This window comes from Carex rostrata, chromosome 12 (genome assembly GCF_964058835.1).
Source record: "Carex rostrata chromosome 12, lpCarRost1.2, whole genome shotgun sequence".
NCBI classification, from domain to species: domain Eukaryota; kingdom Viridiplantae; phylum Streptophyta; class Magnoliopsida; order Poales; family Cyperaceae; genus Carex; species Carex rostrata.
The window spans coordinates 8131084-8153474 of NC_135929.1; the positions used below are offsets into that span (position 1 = coordinate 8131084).

A 22391-nucleotide genomic window follows, 5' to 3' on the forward strand; every position below is an offset into this window, starting at 1 on the left:
TACAATACTACAATTGAAGGTGTTTGGAGAAATCTAATAGTGTCTCTTTATGGCAAGATAATAGGGAATTTACAACCCTAATACAACACTCGAATTGAAGGTGTTCAAAGCACACTTGTAGTGACTCTATATAGCAAGATAATAGGGTATATACAACCATAATATAACACACCAATTGAAGATGTTTGGAGCACTCTAGTAGTGACTCTATATACCAAGACAAAAGGGCATTTACAACGCTAATAAAACACTCTAACTGAAGCTATTCGGAGCACTCTAGTAGTGACTCCATATAGCAAGATAATAGGGCATTTGCAACACTAATTCAACACTTCAATTGAAGGTGTTCGGAGCACTCTAGTAGTGAGTCCATATAGCAAGATAATAGAGCATTTAGAACCCCAATACAACACTCCAATTGAAAGTGTTTGAAGCACTCTAGTATTGTCTCTATATGGGAAGATGCATTTATAACCTTAATACAACACTCCAATTGAAGGTGTTCGGAGTACACTTGTGGTCACTCTATATAGCAAGATAATGGGTCATTTACAACCGTAATATAACACTCCAATTGAAGGTCTTTGGAGCACTCTAGTAGTAACTCTATATATCAAGATAAAAGGACATTTACAACGCTAATAAAACACTCTAACTGAAGCTGTTCGGAGCACTCTAGTAGTGACTCCATATAGCAAGATAATAGGGCATTTACAACCCCAATACGACATTCCAATTGAAGCTGTTCGGAGCACACTTGTAGTGACTCCATATAGCAAGATAATAGGGGGCATTTGCAACACTAATACAACACTTCAATTGAAGTTGTTCGGAACACTCAAGTAGTGATTCCATATAGCAAGATAATAGGGCATTTGCAACACTAATACAACCCTTCAATTGAAGGTGTTTGAAGCACTCTAGTATTGTCTCTATATGGGAAGATAATAAAGTATTTATAACCTTAATACAACACTCCAATTGAAGGTGTTCGGAGTACACTTGTGGTGACTCTATATAGCAAGATAATGGGTCATTTACAACCGTAATACAACACTTCAATTGAAGGTATTTCAAGCACTCTAGTAGTGACTCTATATACCCAGATAAAAGGGCATTTACAACGCTAATGAAACACTCTAATTGAAGCTATTCGGATCCCTCTAGTAGTGACTCCATATAGCAAGATAATAGGGCATTTGCAACACTAATACAACACTTCAATTGAAGGTGTTTCAAGCACTCTAGTAGTGACTCTATATACCAATACAAAAGGGCATTTACAACGCTAATAAAACACTCTAATTGAAGCTCTTCGGATCGCTCTAGTAGTGACTCCATATAGCAAGATAATAGGGCATTTGCAACACTAATACAACACTTCAATTGAAGGTGTTTGGAGCTCTCTTGTAGTGACTCTATATACCAAGATAAAAGGGCATTTACAACGCTAATCAAACACTTTAATTGAAGCTGTTCGGAGCACTCTAGTAGTGACTCCATATAGCATGATAATATGGCATTTGCAACACTGATACAACAATTCAATTGAAGGTGTTTGAAGCACTCTAGTATTGTCTCTATATGGCAAGATAATAAGGCATTTACAACCCCAATACAAAACTCCTATTGAAGGTGTTCGAAGCACACTTGTAGTGACTCTATATAGCAAGATAATGGGCTATTTACAACCGTAATATAACACTCCAATTGAAGGTGTTTGGAGCACTCTAGTATTGTCTCTATATGGCAAGATAATAAGGCATTGACAACCCCAATACAAAACTCCAATTGAAGGTGTTCGAAGCACACTTGTATAGACTCTATTTAGCAAGATAATAGGGCATTTGCAACACTAATAAAACACTTCAATTGAAAGTATTTGGAGCACTCTAGTGGATATGGCAAGATAATAAGTCATTTACAATCCCAATACAACACTACAATTGAAGGTGTTCGGAGCACACTTGTAGTGACTCTATATAGCAAGATAATGGGGCATTTACAACCGTAATATAACACTCCAATTGAAGGTGTTTGAAGCACTCTAGTATTGTCTCTATATACCAAGATAATAAGACATTTACAACGCCAATACAACACTCCAATTGAAGCTTTTCGGAGCACTTTAGTAATGACTCCATATAGAAAGATAATAGGGCATTTGCAACAAATACAACACTTCAATTGAAGGTGTTTCAATCACTCTAGTAGTGACTCTATATACCCAGATAAAAGGGCATTTACAACGCTAATGAAACACTCTAATTGAAGCTATTCGGATCACTCTAGTAGTGACTCCATATAGCAAGATAATAGGGCATTTGCAACACTACTACAACACTTCAATTGAAGGTGTTTCAAGCACTCTAGTAGTGACTCTATATACCAATACAAAAGGGCATTTACAACGCTAATAAAACACTCTAATTGAAGCTATTCGGATCGCTCTAGTAGTGACTCCATATAGGAAGATAATAGGGCATTTGCAACACTAATACAACACTTCAATTGAAGGTGTTTCGAGCACTCTAGTAGTGACTCTATATACCAATACAAAAGGGCATTTACAACGCTAATAAAACACTCTAATTGAAGCTCTTCGGATCGCTCTAGTAGTGACTCCATATAGCAAGATAATAGGGCATTTGCAACACTAATACAACACTTCAATTGAAGGTGTTTGGAGCTCTCTTGTAGTGACTCTATATACCAAGATAAAAGGGCATTTACAACGCTAATCAAACACTTTAATTGAAGCTGTTCGGAGCACTCTAGTAGTGACTCCATATAGCATGATAATATGGCATTTGCAACACTGATACAATAATTCAATTGACGGTGTTTGAAGCACTCTAGTATTGTCTCTATATGGCAAGATAATAAGGCATTTACAACGCTAATCAAATACTTTAATTGAAGCTGTTCGGAGCACTCTAGTAGTGACTCCATATAGCAAGATAATATGGCATTTGCAACACTGATACAACAATTCAATTGAAGGTGTTTGAAGCACTCTAGTATTGTTTCTATATGGCAAGATAATAAGGCATTTACAACCCCAATACAAAACTCCTATTGAAGGTGTTCGAAGCACACTTGTAGTGACTCTATATAGCAAGATAATGGGCTATTTACAACCGTAATATAACACTCCAATTGAAGGTGTTTGGAGCACTCTAGTATTGTCTCTATATGGCAAGATAATAAGGCATTTACAACCCCAATACAAAACTCCAATTGAAGGTGTTCGAAGCACACTTGTATAGACTCTATTTAGCAAGATAATAGGGCATTTGCAACACTAATAAAACATTTCAATTGAAAGTATTTGGAGCACTCTAGTGGATATGGCAAGATAATAAGTCATTTACAATCCCAATACAACACTACAATTGAAGGTGTTCGGAGCACACTTGTAGTGACTCTATATAGCAAGATAATGGGGCATTTACAACCGTAATATAACACTCCAATTGAAGGTGTTTGAAGCACTCTAGTATTGTCTCTATATACCAAGATAATAAGACATTTACAACGCCAATACAACACTCCAATTGAAGCTTTTTGGAGCACTTTAGTAATGACTCCATATAGAAAGATAATAGGGCATTTGCAACAAATACAACACTTCAATTGAAGGTGTTTCAAGCACTCTAGTAGTGACTCTATATACCCAGATAAAAGGGCATTTACAACGCTAATGAAACACTCTAATTGAAGCTATTCGGATCACTCTAGTAGTGACTCCATATAGCAAGATAATAGGGCATTTGCAACACTAATACAACACTTCAATTGAAGGTGTTTCAAGCACTCTAGTAGTGACTCTATATACCAATACAAAAGGGCATTTACAACGCTAATAAAACACTCTAATTGAAGCTATTCGGATCGCTCTAGTAGTGACTCCATATAGCAAGATAATAGGGCATTTGCAACACTAATACAACACTTCAATTGAAGGTGTTTGGAGCTCTCTTGTAGTGACTCTATATACCAAGATAAAAGGGCATTGAGAACGCTAATCAAACACTCTAATTGAAGCTGTTCGGAGCACTCTAGTAGTGACTCCATATAGTATGATAATAGGGCATTTGCAACACGGATACAACAATTCAATTGAAGGTGTTTGGAGCACTCTAGTAGTGACTCTATATACCAAGATTAAAGGGCATTTACAACGCTAATAAAACACTCTAATTGAAGTTGTTCGGAGCACTCTAGTAGTGACTCCGTATAGAAAGATAATAGGGCATTTGCAACACTAATACAATACTTCAATTGAAGGTGTTTGGAGCACTCTTGTATTGACTCTATATACCAAGATAAAAGGGTATTTACAACGCTAATAAAACACTGTAATTGAAGCTGTTCGGATCACTCTAGTAGTGACTCCATATAGCAAGATAATAGGGCATTTGCAACACTAATACAACACTTCAATTGAAGGTGTTTGAAGCACTCTAGTATTGTCTCTATATAGCAAGATAATAAGACATTTACAACACTAATACAACACTCCAATTGAAAGTGTTTGCTGCACACTTGTAGTGTCTCTATATGGCAAGAGAGGAGGGCATTTACAACCCTAAAACAACACTTCAAATGAAGGTGTTTGGTGCACTCTAGTTGTGTCTTTATTTGGCAAGATAATAGAGCATTTACAACCCTAATTAAACACTCCAATTGAAGGTGTTTGGAGCACTCTAGTAGTGACTCTTTATGGCTAGATAATAGGGCATATACAATATTAATGCAACACTTAGATTGAATGTGTTTGGAGCACTCTAGTAGTGACTCTATAGAGTAAGATAGTAGGGCATTTACAACACTAATAAAATATTTCAATTGAAGGTGTTTGGAGAAATCTAATAGTGTCTCTTTATGGCAAGATAATAGGGAATTTACAACCCTAATACAACACTCCAATTGAAGGAGTTGTAGCACTCGAGTAGTGTCTCCATATGGCAATATATTAGGCCATTTACAACCCTAATACAACACTCCAATTGAAAGTGTTTGGAGCACTTTAGTAGATTCTCCACATGGCAATACAATAGGGCATTTACAACCCTAATATAACACTTTAATTAAATATCTTTGGAGCACTCTAGTAGTGTCTTTATATGGCAAGATAATAGAGCACTTACAACCCTAATACAACACTCTAATTGAAAGTGTTGGCAGCACTCTAGTAGAGACTTTATATGACAAGATATTAGGCATTTACAACCCTATTGAAACACTGTAATTGAAGGTGTTTGGAGCACTCTAGTAGTGTATAGCAAGATAATAGTGCATTTGCAACACTTATACAACACATCAATTGAAGGTGTTTGGTGCACTCTAGTAGTGACTCTATATAGCAAGATAATAGGGCATTGACAACCCTAATAAAACACTCTAATTAAAGATGTTTGGAGCACTCTAGTAGTTACTCCATATAGCAAGATAATAGGACATCTGCAACACTAATACAACACTTCAATTGAAAGTGTTCAATAGCACTCTAGTATTGTCTCTATATGGCAAGATAATAAGGCATTTACAACCCCAATACGATACTCCAATTGAAGGTGTTTGAATCACCGTTGTAGTGACTCTATATAGCAAGATAATGGGGCATTTACAACCCAAATATAACACTCCACATGAAGTGTTTTTAGCACTCTCACACTATATAGCATGATAATAGGGCATTTGCAACCCTAATACAACACTTCAATTGAAGGTGTTTGAAACACTCTAATAGTGACTCTATATAGCAAGATAATAGGGCATTTAGAACCTTAATACAGCACTCCAATTGAATGTGTTTAGAGCACTCTAGTTGTGACTCCATTGAGCAAGATAGTAGGGCATTTACAACTTTAATACAACACTCCAATTCAAAGTATTTACAGTACTCCAGTAGTGTCGCCAGATGGAAAGACAACAGGGCATTTACAACCTTAATACAACACTCCAATTGAAAGTGTTTGGAGCACTCTAGTTGTGTCTCCACATAGCAAGACAATAGGGCATTTACAACCCTAGTACAACACTCCAATTGATGCTGTTTGCAGCACTCTAGTAGTGTCTCTATATGGCAACATAATAGGGTATTTACAACCCTAATACAACACTCCAATTGAATGTGTTTGGAGCACTCTAGTAGTTTCTCTATATAGCAAGATAATAGGGCATTTACAACACTAATACAAAACTCCAATTGAATGCGTTTGGTGTACCCTTGTAGTGTCTCTATATGACAAGAGAGGAGGGCATTTACAACCCTAATGCAACACTTCAATTGAAAGTGTGGGGGCACTCGAGTATCTTCTCCGGATGGCAAGATAATTGGGCATATACAACTCTAATACAACACCTCAATTGAAGGTATTTGGAGCACTCATGTCGTGTCTCTATATGGCAACATAATAAGGCATTTACAACCCTAACAAAATGCTCCAATTTAATGTGTATGGAGCACTCTAGTAGTGACTCTATGAAGCAAGATAATTGGGCATTTACAACCTTAATGTAACACTCCAATCGAAAGTGTTTTGAGTACTCTAGTAGTAACTCAAGCTGGCAAGATAATTGGACATTTACAACCTTAACACTGCAATTGAAAGTGTTTGGATCACTCTAGTAGTGACTCTATATACCAAGAAAATAAGGCATTTACAACGTTAATACAATACTCCAATTGAAGGTGTTTTGGGTACTCTAGTAGTATCTCTATTTGGCAAGATAATAGGGCATTAACAACACTAATACAACACTCCAATTGAAGGTGTTTGGAGCACTCTAGTATGTCTTTATATGGCAAGAGAAGATGGCATTTACAATCATAATGCAACACTCAATTGAAGGTGTGGGAGCACTCAAGTGATGTCTCTGTATGGCATGATAATAGGGCATTTACAACCCTAATACAACACCCCAATTGAATGTGTTTAGAGCACTCTAGTTGTGTCTCTAGATGGTAAGATAATAGGGTATTTACACCCCTAATACATCATTTCAATTGAAGGTGTTGGAAGCACTCTAGTAGTGTCTATATGGCAAGATAATAAAGCATTTACAACCCTAATGCAACACTCCAATTGAAGGTGTTCAGCGTACTCTAGTAGTGACTCTATATAGCAATATAATAGGTAATTTACAACTGTAATACAACACTTCAATTGAAGGTGTTTGAAGCACTCTAGTAGTGACTCTATATAGCAAGATAATAGGGTATTTACAACTCTAATACAATACTCTAATTGAAGGTGTCTGGAGCACTCTAGTTGTGTCTCTATATGGCAAGATAATAAGGCATTTACAACCTTAATAAAACACTCCAAATGAAGGTGTTTGGAGAACTCTAGTAGTGACTCTATATAGCAAGATAATAGTGCATTTGCAACACTTATACAACACATCAATTGAAGGTGTTTGGTGCACTCTAGTAGTGACTCTATATAGCAAGATAATAGGGCATTTACAACCCTAATAAAACACTCTAATTAAAGATGTTTGGAGCACTCTAGTAGTTACTCCATATAGCAAGATAATAGGACATTTGCAACACTAATACAACACTTCAATTGAAAGTGTTTGAAGCACTCTAGTATTGTCTCTATATGGCAAGATAATATGGCATTTAATACCCTAATAAAACACTCCAATTGAAGGTGTTTAGAGCACTATAGTAGTATACAACAAGTGGTAGCTTTTTTGGAAGTAAGGCAAAATTAAAAAAAAGCTTGGGTTCGAGAGTCATTTGTGCCCACTACTCTACTACCAAGCAATGTTTCTCCTCCACCCTACCAACTCTCCCTATCGTTTCTCTTCACCGATTCGTCTCTCTAGCCATTACTGAACGAGTGCTTCCATTTTAGGCTTAGACTTGTCTTCTCTTCTTCGATGATGGAAGATAAAGTGGCCAAGCTACATCTCGCATTCGGATCTAGTCGCAGTTCTGTCAATCGATCTCGCTGCCTCTCCGTCGTATCATGGATCGTGTTGCTCAGGTAGTATTTATCTTTTTTTTGTTAATTTCTGTAAATTATATATTACGCTTTTATTTTTCTTTTTTGGTTATGATGATGATGACATTCCTCTTCCTCTCTTCTATCTCTCCTTCCCCTGCCTCTTCTCTCTGTCTCTCTTCCTCCTTGCTTTTCTTCTTCTCTCATTTCCTCTTCATATCTCTTTTCTCTGTATTTTCTTTTAAATAACTCAGACACAAACCTTATCTGAGTATAAAGGCTCATCTGGATACCCTTGCCTAGCTTTGATTACTACATCACTGTTTTGTGCTAACGACAAGAAATAATGCTGGCTCTCAACCTACCAATCCAAGCATGAGCATAGAAAATTCTACAGGCTCACTATCTACTAATCTAAGCACAGTAACTATTAATTCTGCTTTTTTATGATTTTTCTTATCTACTTTTGTAAAAGGATTTTAATTGTAATAGTGTAAGTACTAATACAAATATTGTATATACTAGTACAAAACAATGTGTAATTGGTTTTGTCCAAATTAATAAAATATCGCCTACGGGCTTTTGACAAAAAAAAAATGCTTTCCCTGGGCGTCCATATGCTTATATAGGCCTTGATTGGGAAGTTAGATCGATAACTGCTGTTCTGACAGTTTTTGCGTGTGGATGCCTGAGTCGCATGCGATTTGGATGTAAACCGCATGGAGGGCATAACTGTTTGCGGTAGCACTTCTGGGTCACATGCGGATGATGGCATCCATACAGCTGAGGTTGAATGTCAAAATTGCTTCATTTTATGCTTGTTTTAGCTCCAATATCATTGAAAATATGCAGTTCTCTAAAATCAAGTGAAAAATAACAATTGCAACTCGATAAATGACAATAATCTAGACTAAATGATAGGAAAAATAACGATTTATTCCACCCCTATCAGAGTGCTGCAAAAATCTCTAATTAGAGTGTTGTATTAGGGTTGCAACTATCCTCTTATCTTGGCATATGATAACACTACTTGAGTGCTTCGAGGATCTTCTATTAGAATGTTGCATTAGAGTTGCAACTATTATCTCCTCTTGTCATACAATTATGGCAAATTATATGCGATAGGTTGTTGCATTTCCGGATCAGAGGTGTTACAAAAGCCCGACATAAAACTTTTGTGCAATAATTTGGGACTAAAGAACAGACATTTTAAAAAGATTTTGCATGAAAATCTCTAGACTGCGAACAAAAAATCCAAAACTGAGTTTCGAGTATTATATTATAGTAATAACATAGCTACAGAGGCGGAAGAATGTATAGTCAAAAGGGTGCTAAGAACCCTCTATTAATTGGAATTTGTTATTTTATTCTTTGAAAAAAATTAATTTTTACAAAAAGTTATAGTATTAGCCCCTCTCGTAAATTGAAATTACATAACACCTATTTATCTAGCGCCCTCTATTTCAATTTTCTAGTTCCACCCCTGCATAGCTAAAAAGACTACTAGAAAGTACGCATAAACAAACCTGATATGAGATACCTGTAATAAACTTATTTTATATTAAATATTTTATATTTTGCATAAAAAAAGGAACAATTTGTGAATTTTAATTTATATACTCTTTTTTCTTTGACTACAGCTAAACTCACAGTATCAGAGACAGCCAATCACTTATGTGTGGAGGCCATAAAGAATTTTACTATTTGATTTAGATACAAATAGACCCCTTGAAAGCTTGTGTGCAATGTTGTAAATTTGAAATTTTTAAATGACTTTGTTATTGTAAATTGCATGTGTTTTCTTTGATATAAATGCTTCTAGTTACAATGTAAGAAACATATTTAATTATTTTAAGAAAAATATTAGAAATTCGTTTTGTAATTTAAATAAACAATGGTTGCAAAATTACTACAAGTCATTCGATATGAATTATACTTGGTCGATCTCATGATCTAATAATGGAATTATTTATAGTTATCCTCAAAATTTTAAAAATAGATTATGAGTTTTTTTTTTTTTAATAAAACAATACACACCCTCAAATTTAAACTTCGATTCGACTCTTGTTGGAATTTAATCTCTGCATATTCATTATGGATAACATTATTAGATGCCATTAACTTGGCATAGTATGACACTATGACTACATCATAGCAATTATACAGAGTTTAGTTGATTTAAGTAATTTTAAGCTTATAAATAAGTAAAAGCTCTCCTTAAATTTGATAGATATTAATCAATTTGAAAAAATTAATGTTTAAGCAATACAAATAAGTTATTTGTTAACAATGCACTTACCAAAGTTAAAATATTATAGTTGCATTGGTACAGTACTACAAAGAGAGGTTATTTAATAATAAAATATGTAGCTTCAGACAAAATTAAAAAGCATGATGATGTCTTCACAGCTCCACTACACCAATAGCTATGTCAACCTGCCTACCAAATAAAATACAAGAAATAATAATAAAAATTAAATGGTTAATTACGAAGTTATTTGGTAATTTCATAATGCATTAGAAAGACATGAGCTAAAAAATCATGACCTAGTGGCAAATGCTACCATGAGGCTTTTGAATCCTGCTTGTCAAAATGGCAAAAACCTTTTTCTACCGAATATACCTTTCTATAACACAATTATTAATCTTTTAAAATTATCTGGTTATTTTATACTTACCTAACCCCTTTATAAATTGGTATGGTTTTGGACATGGATACTTGTCATTGAATGAGAGTTCTTCAAATATAACATATCTTCTGGGATACGTCTTTGAATATTCATTTATGAGTTACTAAATTTTTAGAACAATTAACCAATAATTACAGGTGTAAAACAAATCACTTACCAGCATATACTGTTTTAGGCCTGGCAATAACCACAGACACAAGACCATTCAGGTATGATGCAACATTTATCAAATTAATGACAGCTCTATGTATATTTTGAAAAATCATGGAAAAGCAACAATGAATCATCAATCTTTAGGAGTGATAGTTGCAATATAATCTTTGTCTGAATCAGTTTCTTCATTTCAACCTCCAAGATCTAACAGATGGAAAAAGAAACAAGCTTATCATCAAAATACAAGTTGGGTTTCAAATTTCAATATTACTAACCAGGTCATGACAACTCAATCTCAGTGTTAGCTTTTTTCTCTCTTTTTCCACTAAATGTTTGCTATTTTTATTGATTATTTTTCGTACAAGGTACTTAAGTCCTGTCAGATATATGCAAGCTTATACCAAAAGCAAAAGAGCAATTTTCCCTTGCTCAAACCAAGATTGTAGTATAGAAAGATAGTATCACAAGCTTATATTAACCGAAAATATCTTTTTTTTAAACAGCAGTTAATGGAAGATTAAATGAAACAACCTCGTGTTGCTTTTCAACTAACTGAGAGATTTTCTCAGTCAGATTCAAAGCTGCATGAAAAATGTCATCAAGGACAGTCTTAGAAAACGCCTTTCTATCCAGCCTCCATAAGAAAATATTTGCCGAGTCCCGTGACCCTTGTGACTGGATTTTCTGCAATTAGTATTAAATTGAGACTCCCTTTATAAACAATTAGAGTTAGAATGGGGAACAAACACATACCAGACCTTTAAGAACTTTAGGTAAACTCATTGTTAAACTGTAAAAACATGAAACTTGGGGGCTCTTCTGCACTTTTGAGTTTTGACTCTTCAAAGGCTTTCTTTCTTTCTTTCTTTGACAAACCTAATCCTAAACAAATGATGAAATTGGAAGTGTAAAAGGAAAACATATACACAGAGAGTCGTGTGCCTCTTGCCTTAGATTCAATGTATTCATCCTTCCAAAGCCTGTACAGCATTTGATGAGCATCTTTCTTCTCAACAAAAGTAATCTCTGCTATCTGTTAAATAAAAAGGCATTAAAATATTTCAAACTCAAGCTGAAATAACATATCGTGACACTGTACCAGTCATGTCCTGCAACTGAAGATCCTTGCAAAAAATCATTAGAAGCCTGAAGGCAAAATTTATGCTGCATGCCCATATTTAAAATAAAATATAATTTTACGTACCCGGTCAGTCTCAATTAGTTGACCCCGCGTACTCAACAACCTAAATATTTTATATCCTTGATCCCCATACCTTGCTTTTACTAAAGCCTCTATCTGTTACGAGAGAGAGCAAGTGTTACTTAACAGAAAAGGAAAAACTTGTTCACAACTAGGATTAACAAGAGTAACAGCACAATGTAGCATCAGGTTGACCGGCTAATTTAAATTTAGCCTAAGCTTCACTTCTGGATAAACAGCAAACAAAGACAAATGGGACAAAGGGCAATACCCAAACTTGCAATTGTGTGGTACAGCACATAAAATGGTATGCTATAGGTGTCTGTTATTGTATTCCTCACAAAATTGCACTTCAACAAAAAAAGGAAGGTACATTACCTCATCATTCTGACAGGCTTCCAAGGTTCCATTCAAATCTGGATTTGCAACAATAGTTAAAAAAAACTGCAGACACCAAGACTACTTTGCTATTGTATAAAATAGTATACTAAAAGACAAATGGGATGATTCTTAAGATGAACCCAGAACTCTTTCAAGTTTAATCATTTATGATGGTTCACTTTAATCCAAAAATACAAGAAAATTTGTGTGTTTTGCTAATCCAGGAATCTTTTCTCTAATAATCCAGTCGCCAAAAATTTAATTCTTTAGAAGAAATTTGGAAATTAGTTCAAGAATGCAAGTATGGACTGGAAAAAAAAACTTCATGTCTACTTCAAAACAAACAAAAACCAAATGTCAAGAGTCCAATAAGATACTGAGTTCAGCGGCAATTTCTGGAATTACCCTGAATAAATGCTGTAACTATTACCAAGAGAGTAGATTGCCTCTAATTTCTCGGTAGATTGTTTGCAATGGAGTTCGTCAAGGATTGTTCTCACGTGATCTAGTGTCATCGAGATGCCGGCCGGCTTGTCTCTTAGCCGATCCAAAATCCTATCAAGTGTTGCACTCACTACAAAAGCATAAAAAGACAAATGCCACTTTATGAGTAAACTTTGATGAGATCTTTAAGACTATGCAAAGCACTTCATTCCAATGTCAAGTAGGCAGGTTATTTCTGTGTAGCATTTCATATGATTCTTTATGCACAACTGACACACGAGATTCTTTTCTGTATTGGCAGTGAGCCAGTGACACCAAACCAATAAAACAGAAGCTATGTTTAACAAACGCAATGCCGAAAACCTTTTTCATGTTGACTCAAAAAGTCAATTTCTTACCAATATATGCAAAATCAAAACATTTGAACAGATTCACTTTGTTGAATTTCAGTTCATATCAAATTGACAGGAAACATGGCATAATAGAGAGGCAATTTCAACAGAAAACACATTTTTTACATCACATACGATGCAAGACTTGGTTGCCTTTGGAAAGGTATATGTTTTCAGATTGTAGTTTTACATCAACCTTGTCTGACTTACATTGAACAAATCACTTTGCAGTTTGTACAAAATACAAAGAAATAAAGCATATTCAACAGAACTGTAATCTAGTACCAATGGCATCCTTAATTTTTTGTTCAGTGTTAGCCTCCATGATTGCTTCCAAGACAACACCAGCATCAACACCAAACCTTGATCTGATATTTTCAGCGCATATCTAAGCACAACAAAAAGAGTAAACAGAAAAGCAATCAATAACAAAACAGCAAAACAAAGGCTCCAATTGGCATGCACTACTGCCAGGTCATGAATTGATAGTCATCTAGGTTTTACTATTCCTTTAGATTAAAAATCTCGCTTATTAACAGATGATTTGCTCCATTACTGATTACAGACAGGTAATAAAAATAAACAGGAACTACACCTGACAGGTATATTACTAATAATCCAATATGACATCAGTTGAAAAAGAAAGGAAAGATCAAAGCATCTACCTTCGTCTTGAGACAATACAGAAGTTTCTCAAAATTCACCCTCCAAAGAACTTCCTTTTCAGCTATAGCCACAACAAGATCTAGATCTCTCTCTAAGGTCTCATGTTTCCTCTGTTACAAGTCAGATGATGAAAGTGTAACAATGCACATAATTACTTATTATAGAATGCTCTTAGACAAATATATTTATAGCCCATGAAACAGTACAAGCAGAATTGATTATTACAAATTTTCTCTATTTTATTTATTATGTTGCCTTTTATTATTACCCTAAACACAACTGAGCTCTCAAACAACCATCATTCAAGCAATTTAGAAACAAAATTAGTACAATACAAAACAATATTTTGGCGAGCACTTGTTAGTTATGATAGGCACAAGCAAAACAGTACCAAAGTCTGGTAATATAATCCATGCAAGCTGGCAAGTGGCAATAACTATACCTTGTTACCAGCAGCTGAAGAATGATTTCCAGTTCCGTCCTCTGCACTCTCTACTGAACTCTCTGGGATTTCAGAAAACCTCTCAGATGCTGCAAGAGTAGCAGCCTCGAAAGCTTGTTGTTCTAAAGAAGGTGGCTGTTCCACTATCTGTGACAAAAGAATGTTTACTTCAAAATACAAGTAAAACAAAAACAATACCAAAATAGAAGTCCAAGAAATATCAAATGCCTTATTATTGGATGACTCATTCATAAGCAAGGATGCAGCAGAATGTTATGTATGCAGCGAGAGGTATTAACATGTATGAAAAAAAGAAAAAAGAAAAAAAATATAGCAGGATTACCTTAGTTCCACGTCTTTTAGTAGGCTTAGGTTGGTCTTCTGAGTCAGGGTCGATAAAGGGCTCAGGCCGAGGGCATCGCTCCACATAATGCCAGCGCACAAGTTTGTTGAAACAGGCACGCAACTTTGACTGGTGATTATCTCTCATTGCTGCACCACATGAGCAAAAGGAATAAATACATTATTATGTTATGGGTCTACAAGAACAATACAAAATATTCATAGGACCTACACAGAATTTACGTTACTCCAAAATAATATTTCAGGTCCCTTGCTATTCTGGCAAAGGAACAGAAACAGAATATGGTAGTCAGTCAGTGTACCGATTGGATGTTAACTATTTTTCTTATGTCACTTATGAGTTATGAGTGTGTGTGTGAGTTTTGCCAAACTAAAGCATAAGCCTAAATTGATCCTTGATCTCTTCCTAGTAATCAAATCAACAACAAAAAGGAGAATGATATGAATACCTTGGTCCATGTGCTGCCCTTTAGAGATTGATCGCTCCACCAGTTGCTCAAAAGTGAGTCTCCCATTCTGAATTAGACCCTCGAAAAGAACTTCAGCCTGAAAAATTAGTTATCTTTGCATATGTTATTGCCTCCTTTTCTTTTAATCCCACATTATTAAAGACCCATTAAATAATAGCAAAAAAACAGCCAGGCAACTTAACCATTTTTTTGTTTTTGTTGGTAGCCCCCGGATTGGTACTGTTCGAGTCATGACTCATGACCGAAAATTGTATCATTTCGTCATTCTCACATACCTCTAGAGCAAGGTCATCCTTCACAACAGAAAGAAACTTGGAGAATCGCATCCTATTGATTATGTTGTCAAAGATGGCCATGTATTGGGTCACAGTTTTGTCAGTTGATCCTAAAAAAACATAATCCAATTACGGGAAAAAAAAACACACATCATGTCAACAAGTTTGGTAGATGCCATCAAAATGTGAATCTTTAGTTGCATTAAAAGCATCTTCAAGTAAAATGGGATACAGCTGTTTTCTATGCATCATTTTTAAGCATGAAAATTTCCATGTCTTATTATTTAGTTAGCACTATAGCTCTCTGATAATATGGAAATAATCTACAAGATGTCATAGACTATAGATGAAGATGTCAAGCAAAAAGTTCAGAATTACATGTGGAAATTAAGGATTAACCAAACCATAAGCAAATTTAACCTTTTCGAGGAATGGAGAAGGCCTGGACACAGTTGTGCTGGATAAGTACAAGGAGGCAATTCTTGACATTGGAACCCATCATATCAGTAAATCGAACTATCTCCTGAAGTGAAAGGGTGCCATGTTGTAGTAGGCAACCGCAAACTTTCTGTAATCAAAGTAACAACATTATATTCATACTTTGCAAATTGCTACTACCAATTAACTTCGATAGATAAGGTTAAAAGAGACATCTCGAGAGTTACCGCGACGAGATTGCCGAAGTGAGAAGAAATAATATCCGCGGCGAGTTTCGCGGCATGCTGTCCGACCATGGTCAATCGTCGTGTGACTGAGAGAGAGTCAGAGAGCACGAAGGGAGAGTGTCGGTGTCGGAGGCGAAGCGAGATTGAGCGAAAAAGTAAAGGCGGAGTCGAAGAGTACCGGCCGGTCCGACGGGATTGAGCGAATTTCTTGATAAAAAGGGGTAAGGAGACGGTTAAAAGTTAAAACCCTTGGTACGTATCCTCTGAGATATCTCAACTTTTGTGTGACCGACGTGTCCGGTGCCTATTCGGTGATAGAGCGGGGGCAGCATTATTTTTGCTTTGAGATTCGTGTATAACGTATTTAAACGGATGAGATTTTCCATAAAGTCGCGCAAAGTTTGAGATATCTCAGAGAAATACGAATTCTCGTTGCTGGGGTTGGTAACCTCCCATGTACTGTAGAGGATTTACGGTTTGAGATTAAATCTCACCCGATTTGGATTCGGGCTATGCAGGGGACAGTATTATTGGGCTCTGAGATTCGCGTTAAGTTAAAAAGAACGATCAAGATCTATAATTGTAGAAGATTCCCTTATCAGGTAATGGAGAGGAAGTGAAGTCTCCTTACGGTCCTTTAGAATCCGGATCCTATGTAACACAAAATTTGAGATTAGGTCCGTCCGAACCGTCCGAGAATACACTATCAGACCTGAAAAGCGTCCGCCGATTATTGCCGATTATGGTCAATTATTTTTTATTATTCTTGATCAATCGTTTGATAGTATTATGTCCGTCCGATAAACGCATACCATTGTTTATAACAATGATCAGACCAATCTGGCTTGGTTGAATGTACGGAATGGTGGGAATAGAACTGTTTATCAGTTCGGTTCAAATAAAACCGAAATAAAATAAGCAAAGTATTATATTGTTCGGTTCAAATTGAAGTATTAATTTTCAGCAAAAGACTCAAATTATGTTCACAAATCAGTAAAAAAGAAAAGAAGAAAACAAACAAACAAACCAACTATTGAAGAATCACATATATTTCCATGCGAAAAAAAAGACGAAAAAGAAAATGTGAAGAGGCACAAAATACCGATTGATTAAAAAAAAAAGCAAAGAGAAAGCAAAGACAAATGTGAGAACTCTAGAAATAAAACAAAGACAAACACGTAAATGCAACTGCAACAAGAGGGGGTTCAATTGGTTGAGTATTAGAAATGAACCGAACCAAAGTTGGTTGCCTGGTTCAAGTGGGTTTATTAAAAGCTAGATCGGTCAGTTCAGTATAATTGGGTTTGAAATTTTTTAAATCGAACCAAACCATAGTATTTAATTAGTTTTAGAAATGAACCGAACCGATCCAATAAAATAGAAAAATCGAACTATTTGGTCCAATCAAAATCAGTTTGGTTTAAAACCGATTAAACCGGACCCAATGAACAGTACAAACCCCAATGAACAGTACAAACCCCTTTAATATTTGTGCTAAAATAGATCTGATGGTCTGGATGTAAACTCAAAATTTGAGTTACTTTAGGTGACTGAATTCCCTTCTCAAACAAAGGCGGCTAACAACCGTAAAACCCCTCTTAACGGAAATAAATCTGCTACGATTCTAAGGGGATTGTAGGTTTCTGTTATTCTAAATCTAACTTCTTATTTTTTGAATTGTACAAATCTTTATAAAAATTATTTTTGATGTACGAATCTCAAAACAATTAAAAAATTAGATTTAGAATAATAGAACCTACAATCTCTTAGGACCTGTTCGGCTGCAACAACGAAATTACTGTTTACGTAGGAAAAAAAAAAAAAAATTTCCCACATAAATAGTAATTTTCAGTTCAAACTTTTTCTATTTCTATTTCTACTCTCATTCCATCAGCTCCGCCTGAATCTTAGCAGATTTATTTCCCTTCTCAACGGAGGCACATAAAACCCTTCGTAAATCCCTTTCTTGCGCCTTCTCCTCTGCTCGATAAGGAAACTATCGAACTGGCATTGATACACCTGAAATCCATCGGCCCATTGTGGAAGCATATCTTTAATTGAGATAATAATTTTATATTATTTCAACTTTTTTTTTCTGAATTTGTATACCTTTTAGTTACTTTACTTGTAAATTTCAAATGACTAAGGCTTGAGTGTTATTGATAGGTTATCCGTGCTACGGTCTTAAACACGTATCGTATAAATTTTAAATTTTGATTTAAGTATCTCAATATATTATTTATATAACAAACTCGTAGAATACTTACTATTTTTTATGATTTAAGAAATACGACAAAAAAATAGTCTAAAATATTAACAATTTTCTTTTATTTTGAAGTCTTTTTTTGTCATATTTCATAAATCATAAAAAAAAAGTAAAAAAAAATAAAAATTAGTAAAAATTAGTATTCTACAAGTTCATTATATAACAAATTTACCGAGCTACTTAAATCGAAGTTTAAAATTTATTTGATAAGTTTTTAAAACCGTAGCAAGGATGACCTTGTGCTATTTATAGCACTCAGGTCTTACTCATTTCAAATTGCCTATAAAGTATACAATGTGGTGCGTTTGGATGAAACAAAGAATAATTCAGAATAGCAGCTATTCCTGAATTTGGAATAGCAGCTAACCCGACATTTATAAGGAATAGCGGAATAGCAGCAAACCGAGCTATTCCTTTGTTGAGAATAGCGTTTTTTTTTCACCCAAACATGTTGTGTTGAGAATAGCTCGCTAGGAATAGCAGTTATTACTCATCAAATCGGTTTCAAATGATGAATCCGAACCGTTGAAACCCGCCTATCTTACATGTGATGTGTTTCCATGTGAAATTTTTAAACATTCGAATTAGTTTAGTATAAAGTCAATCGGTCAAAATTAGAAGGTTAATAAATTAATTTTAGTGCATTTATTTTTTGAACGTTTTTTGACCGCTTGACTTTATACTAAATTAATTCGAATGTTTAAAATTTTCACATATAGACTCATCACTCGTAAGGTATGCGGGTTTTAACGGTTTGAATTCGTCATTTAAAACTGATTTGGTGAATTTTGAAGTTAAGCTCATCAAACAAATTAAATCAAAATTTTGTTTAAACTTGCAGTCAACAGCACGAATATTGTCATATGACGTGTCAAGCACAGTTTTTTTAGAATCCATATCACCCCCGCGTACTTGAGGTGCAAGTGATAAATCTAAATCGTTTTTTTTAACTTGACACAAATTTCAAAATAAAACTCCCTATAATTTTAATAGACACCAGATTAAGTTTGACCCAACTATTAATTTGAACCATCCGTTTTTGTTGTGGAAGCAATCAATAAATTAAAATTCTTTTAGACTCTAGCAGGTGCTAAATTATGATTGCAATATATTAGTCGAGGATGGTTAAAATGTCTCATGTCTTTAATACTCTATCGGTTTCATATTCTTTTATTTCTATTTTCAAAGTTCAAACAGTCGATCTGAACCTTATAACATGATCTCCATATTAAATGTACTTAGAGATAATTTATATTTTTTGGAATTATTTTTCTATTTTTAGATAGGTATAAAATCACTATTGTAGAATGCAAAACAGTGATTTTGTACATATTTAAAAAAATATAAATAATTTTTTTAAAATATAAAATTTGATCTATTATAATATGGAAAAGGATTTTTTTTTGTCAATTGTTTCCTAATTTTACGATGCCATGATAAACTTTGTTCTACAATCTTAATCTTTGCTTTATGACATCTTAGATTCTTAATAACGATATAATATTAAGAAATGAGTATTTATTTTTATAATTCAATGAAGGATCCAGAGCCTTGGCTGTTGATCTAAATTTGTTGCTATTCTCGTGCATGAACAATAACTCTGTTAGTCTTGTTTTTTCAAATTCAGTTATTAAATTGTTTCGAAATGTGTGAACATAACAGTTTTCTAAAAACATTATTTTAAGATTCATTCTCGAAAAAATTTAAACGGTTGAATTTAAAAAAAAAAAAGAGATAACATAATTATTGTTCAAAAAGAAGAAGATAGTAACGGATTTGATTCCCTTAGCCTTTGGGAGAGTTGCTGTATTACATTTCTAAGCAAGGTGAACAGAATGGAAAATAATGGTAATATGATAATATAATCCTACTTATATATGTATAGCATGTGACAATTTCTTGGGGGCATAGGCGTTATGGAGGGAAAGGAACAAAAGGTTGTTTTTCAATAAACAAAAGATGGCCGTTCGTCTGATTAATGACACCATCTTAGAATTAATAGAGAACTGGAGAAATAATATGTAATTAATTTCGAGTTTGGTCTGAAAACTATTGCACTAGCAACAATTGTATAGATAGACATTGGCCGGAGAAATAGTTATCTCATTGTAATTAAGTATTTTTTTAATCAATATATCCGTTGACGGCATTTGCCGGGAATCATTAAAAAAAAAAAGGACATTTTCTTGAGCAAATGTTTTTTTTAATCGTCCTACTCTATGAATGTTTCTTTTACTGTACTTTACTAGATTAAACGATGAAATTAAACAGAACTATATGAAAAAACTAAGAGAGAAAAAAAATAGCTATCTGCTTTAATATTGCGCAAATAAATTTTTGTACAAAGGCTCAATTGAAAAGAAAAATTATCTGTCTCAATTATTTATGCAATAATGCAATATAAAAAAATTGTAGTGTTTTTCAATGCCATCTTCATTCATAAATCCTATTTACCACTCCGACTTTCTTTTCTAACTTGCACGCAAAGGGGACAAATTGTTCCAACCAGGCAAAACTTTCCTACAATGAAGAACATATGTAAACAAAGTATATCTTAGTGTAAAAAATTAAAAATATATATAATAAATTATTTACCTATATATTTAATTTGGATTTGTAAGTCGTTGATCCCAACTTCCGACAGACGACGTAAATGATGTAGATTTTTACAATATAAGAGACTCCGTAATAATTCTTTTATCCCAAAATCTATTTTCTCTTAACCGTGAATTTTTAAATTGAATTTTGATATAATCGCCAAGAAATAGAAAGACAGTGATAAGATTTAAAATATTTAAAATATAAAAAGAGAGAGAAACCTTTGATAATATTTTTAGTTCCGTTTAATATATTGTCTTTGGCTGCAGGTGACTGTAAAGCATTGTGAGTGTGTGACCAAAATTAAGTTTATTATGGTATTGAAAGAGATAAATGAATTTTCGAATATAGAACGGGAAAGTCAAATTAATTAATTTGTATATATCCATTTTTTTCAAAAAAAATAGTAATATACTAAGTGTTTGAATTAAAGATTATAAAACAACTGTAGGTAAATGTTGCTCATATGACCCATAAAATATATATTTATAATAAATAATAAGTGTGGTGGTCTATATAAACGAACTATATTAAATTATAAAATAAATATATAATAAATTTTTTAATGTTTACAAAATTAATTGAGTTTTGTAATTATCAGTTCAAGAAGGCTTAGATTCATTCAATACCGAAATTTCTATAAATATCCAAAAAAAAAATGAAATTATGAAATCTACCCAGTTTATAAATAGATTTCAAAAAATATCCCTTTCTGTTACCAAATAACCGGATATTGATTTTCTTTCCGATTAATCAATTCTCAGATCTTGAAAAACTGTCCAGTTTCTAGATAAATGAAAATTTGGGCAGTGTTCGGTTACTGAGTAACCGGATAGAGGGAGATCATGTGGTTATCGCAATTCCTACATGTTGTTATGGTATTCGGTGCACTAGCCGACAATAATAACATGGGTCTAGTCTCAACTCCCGCGTGTTGTTCAGAAAAAAAATAATCCAATTTGCTCTAATAAAATTGTAACTGTTATACTAGTTTGGAAGGTTCGCATCAGCTCGCTAAGTTTATCATTTTATTATTAAAATATAAAATATTATAAACGTAATATTTACATCAGAGATATGAATTACATTTTTGAAATATTTTACCGAAAAATTGACAAATCTTAAATGAATGTTTTTTACAATAATTAATGTAATAACATTTTAACGATCCGAAGAATAAAATATGTGAATCTTCGTATAAATTCTAACTTGTACATAAAAGATCCGATTATATCCGAAATTTTTATTATATCCTCAATAAAATAAGAAATTTCAAATTTTCCCATGGTTTGAATCCGTATCCGTAACGTTACGGATACGGATCAAATATCGGACGAATACGGATATTTTTCATAATTAGTGTTGTTGGTTACAAATTTATAATACATCTATTATATTATTAAAATATTAGTCACTAATTA

At 33.9% G+C, this 22391-nt stretch overlaps 1 protein-coding gene across 3 annotated transcripts; it reads right to left on the reverse strand.

Moving 5' to 3' along the window:
- Positions 1 to 10165: 10165 nt before the first annotated feature.
- Positions 10166 to 16356, reverse strand: LOC144562866 (uncharacterized). Of its 3 annotated transcripts, none has more exons than XM_078312177.1 (15): positions 16107 to 16356; positions 15862 to 16009; positions 15349 to 15551; positions 15146 to 15242; positions 14677 to 14825; positions 14334 to 14480; positions 13891 to 14001; positions 13511 to 13613; positions 12820 to 12963; positions 12387 to 12424; positions 12012 to 12104; positions 11757 to 11840; positions 11339 to 11491; positions 10812 to 11011; positions 10166 to 10404 (listed from the first exon to the last, which is right to left on the reverse strand). In XM_078312177.1, exons 1-14 carry the CDS (start codon positions 16173 to 16175, stop codon positions 10898 to 10900), a joined length of 1653 nt encoding a protein of 550 aa, XP_078168303.1. In that variant the 5' UTR covers positions 16176 to 16356; the 3' UTR covers positions 10166 to 10404; positions 10812 to 10897. The 3 variants fall into 3 exon arrangements, with proteins under 3 accessions (XP_078168303.1, XP_078168304.1, XP_078168305.1); XM_078312178.1 differs by having other exon boundaries at positions 11336 to 11491; positions 15442 to 15551; positions 16107 to 16297; XM_078312179.1 differs by lacking the exon at positions 16107 to 16356 and having other exon boundaries at positions 11336 to 11491; positions 15349 to 15493; positions 15862 to 15989.
- Between the last annotated feature and the right edge of the window lie 6035 nt (positions 16357 to 22391).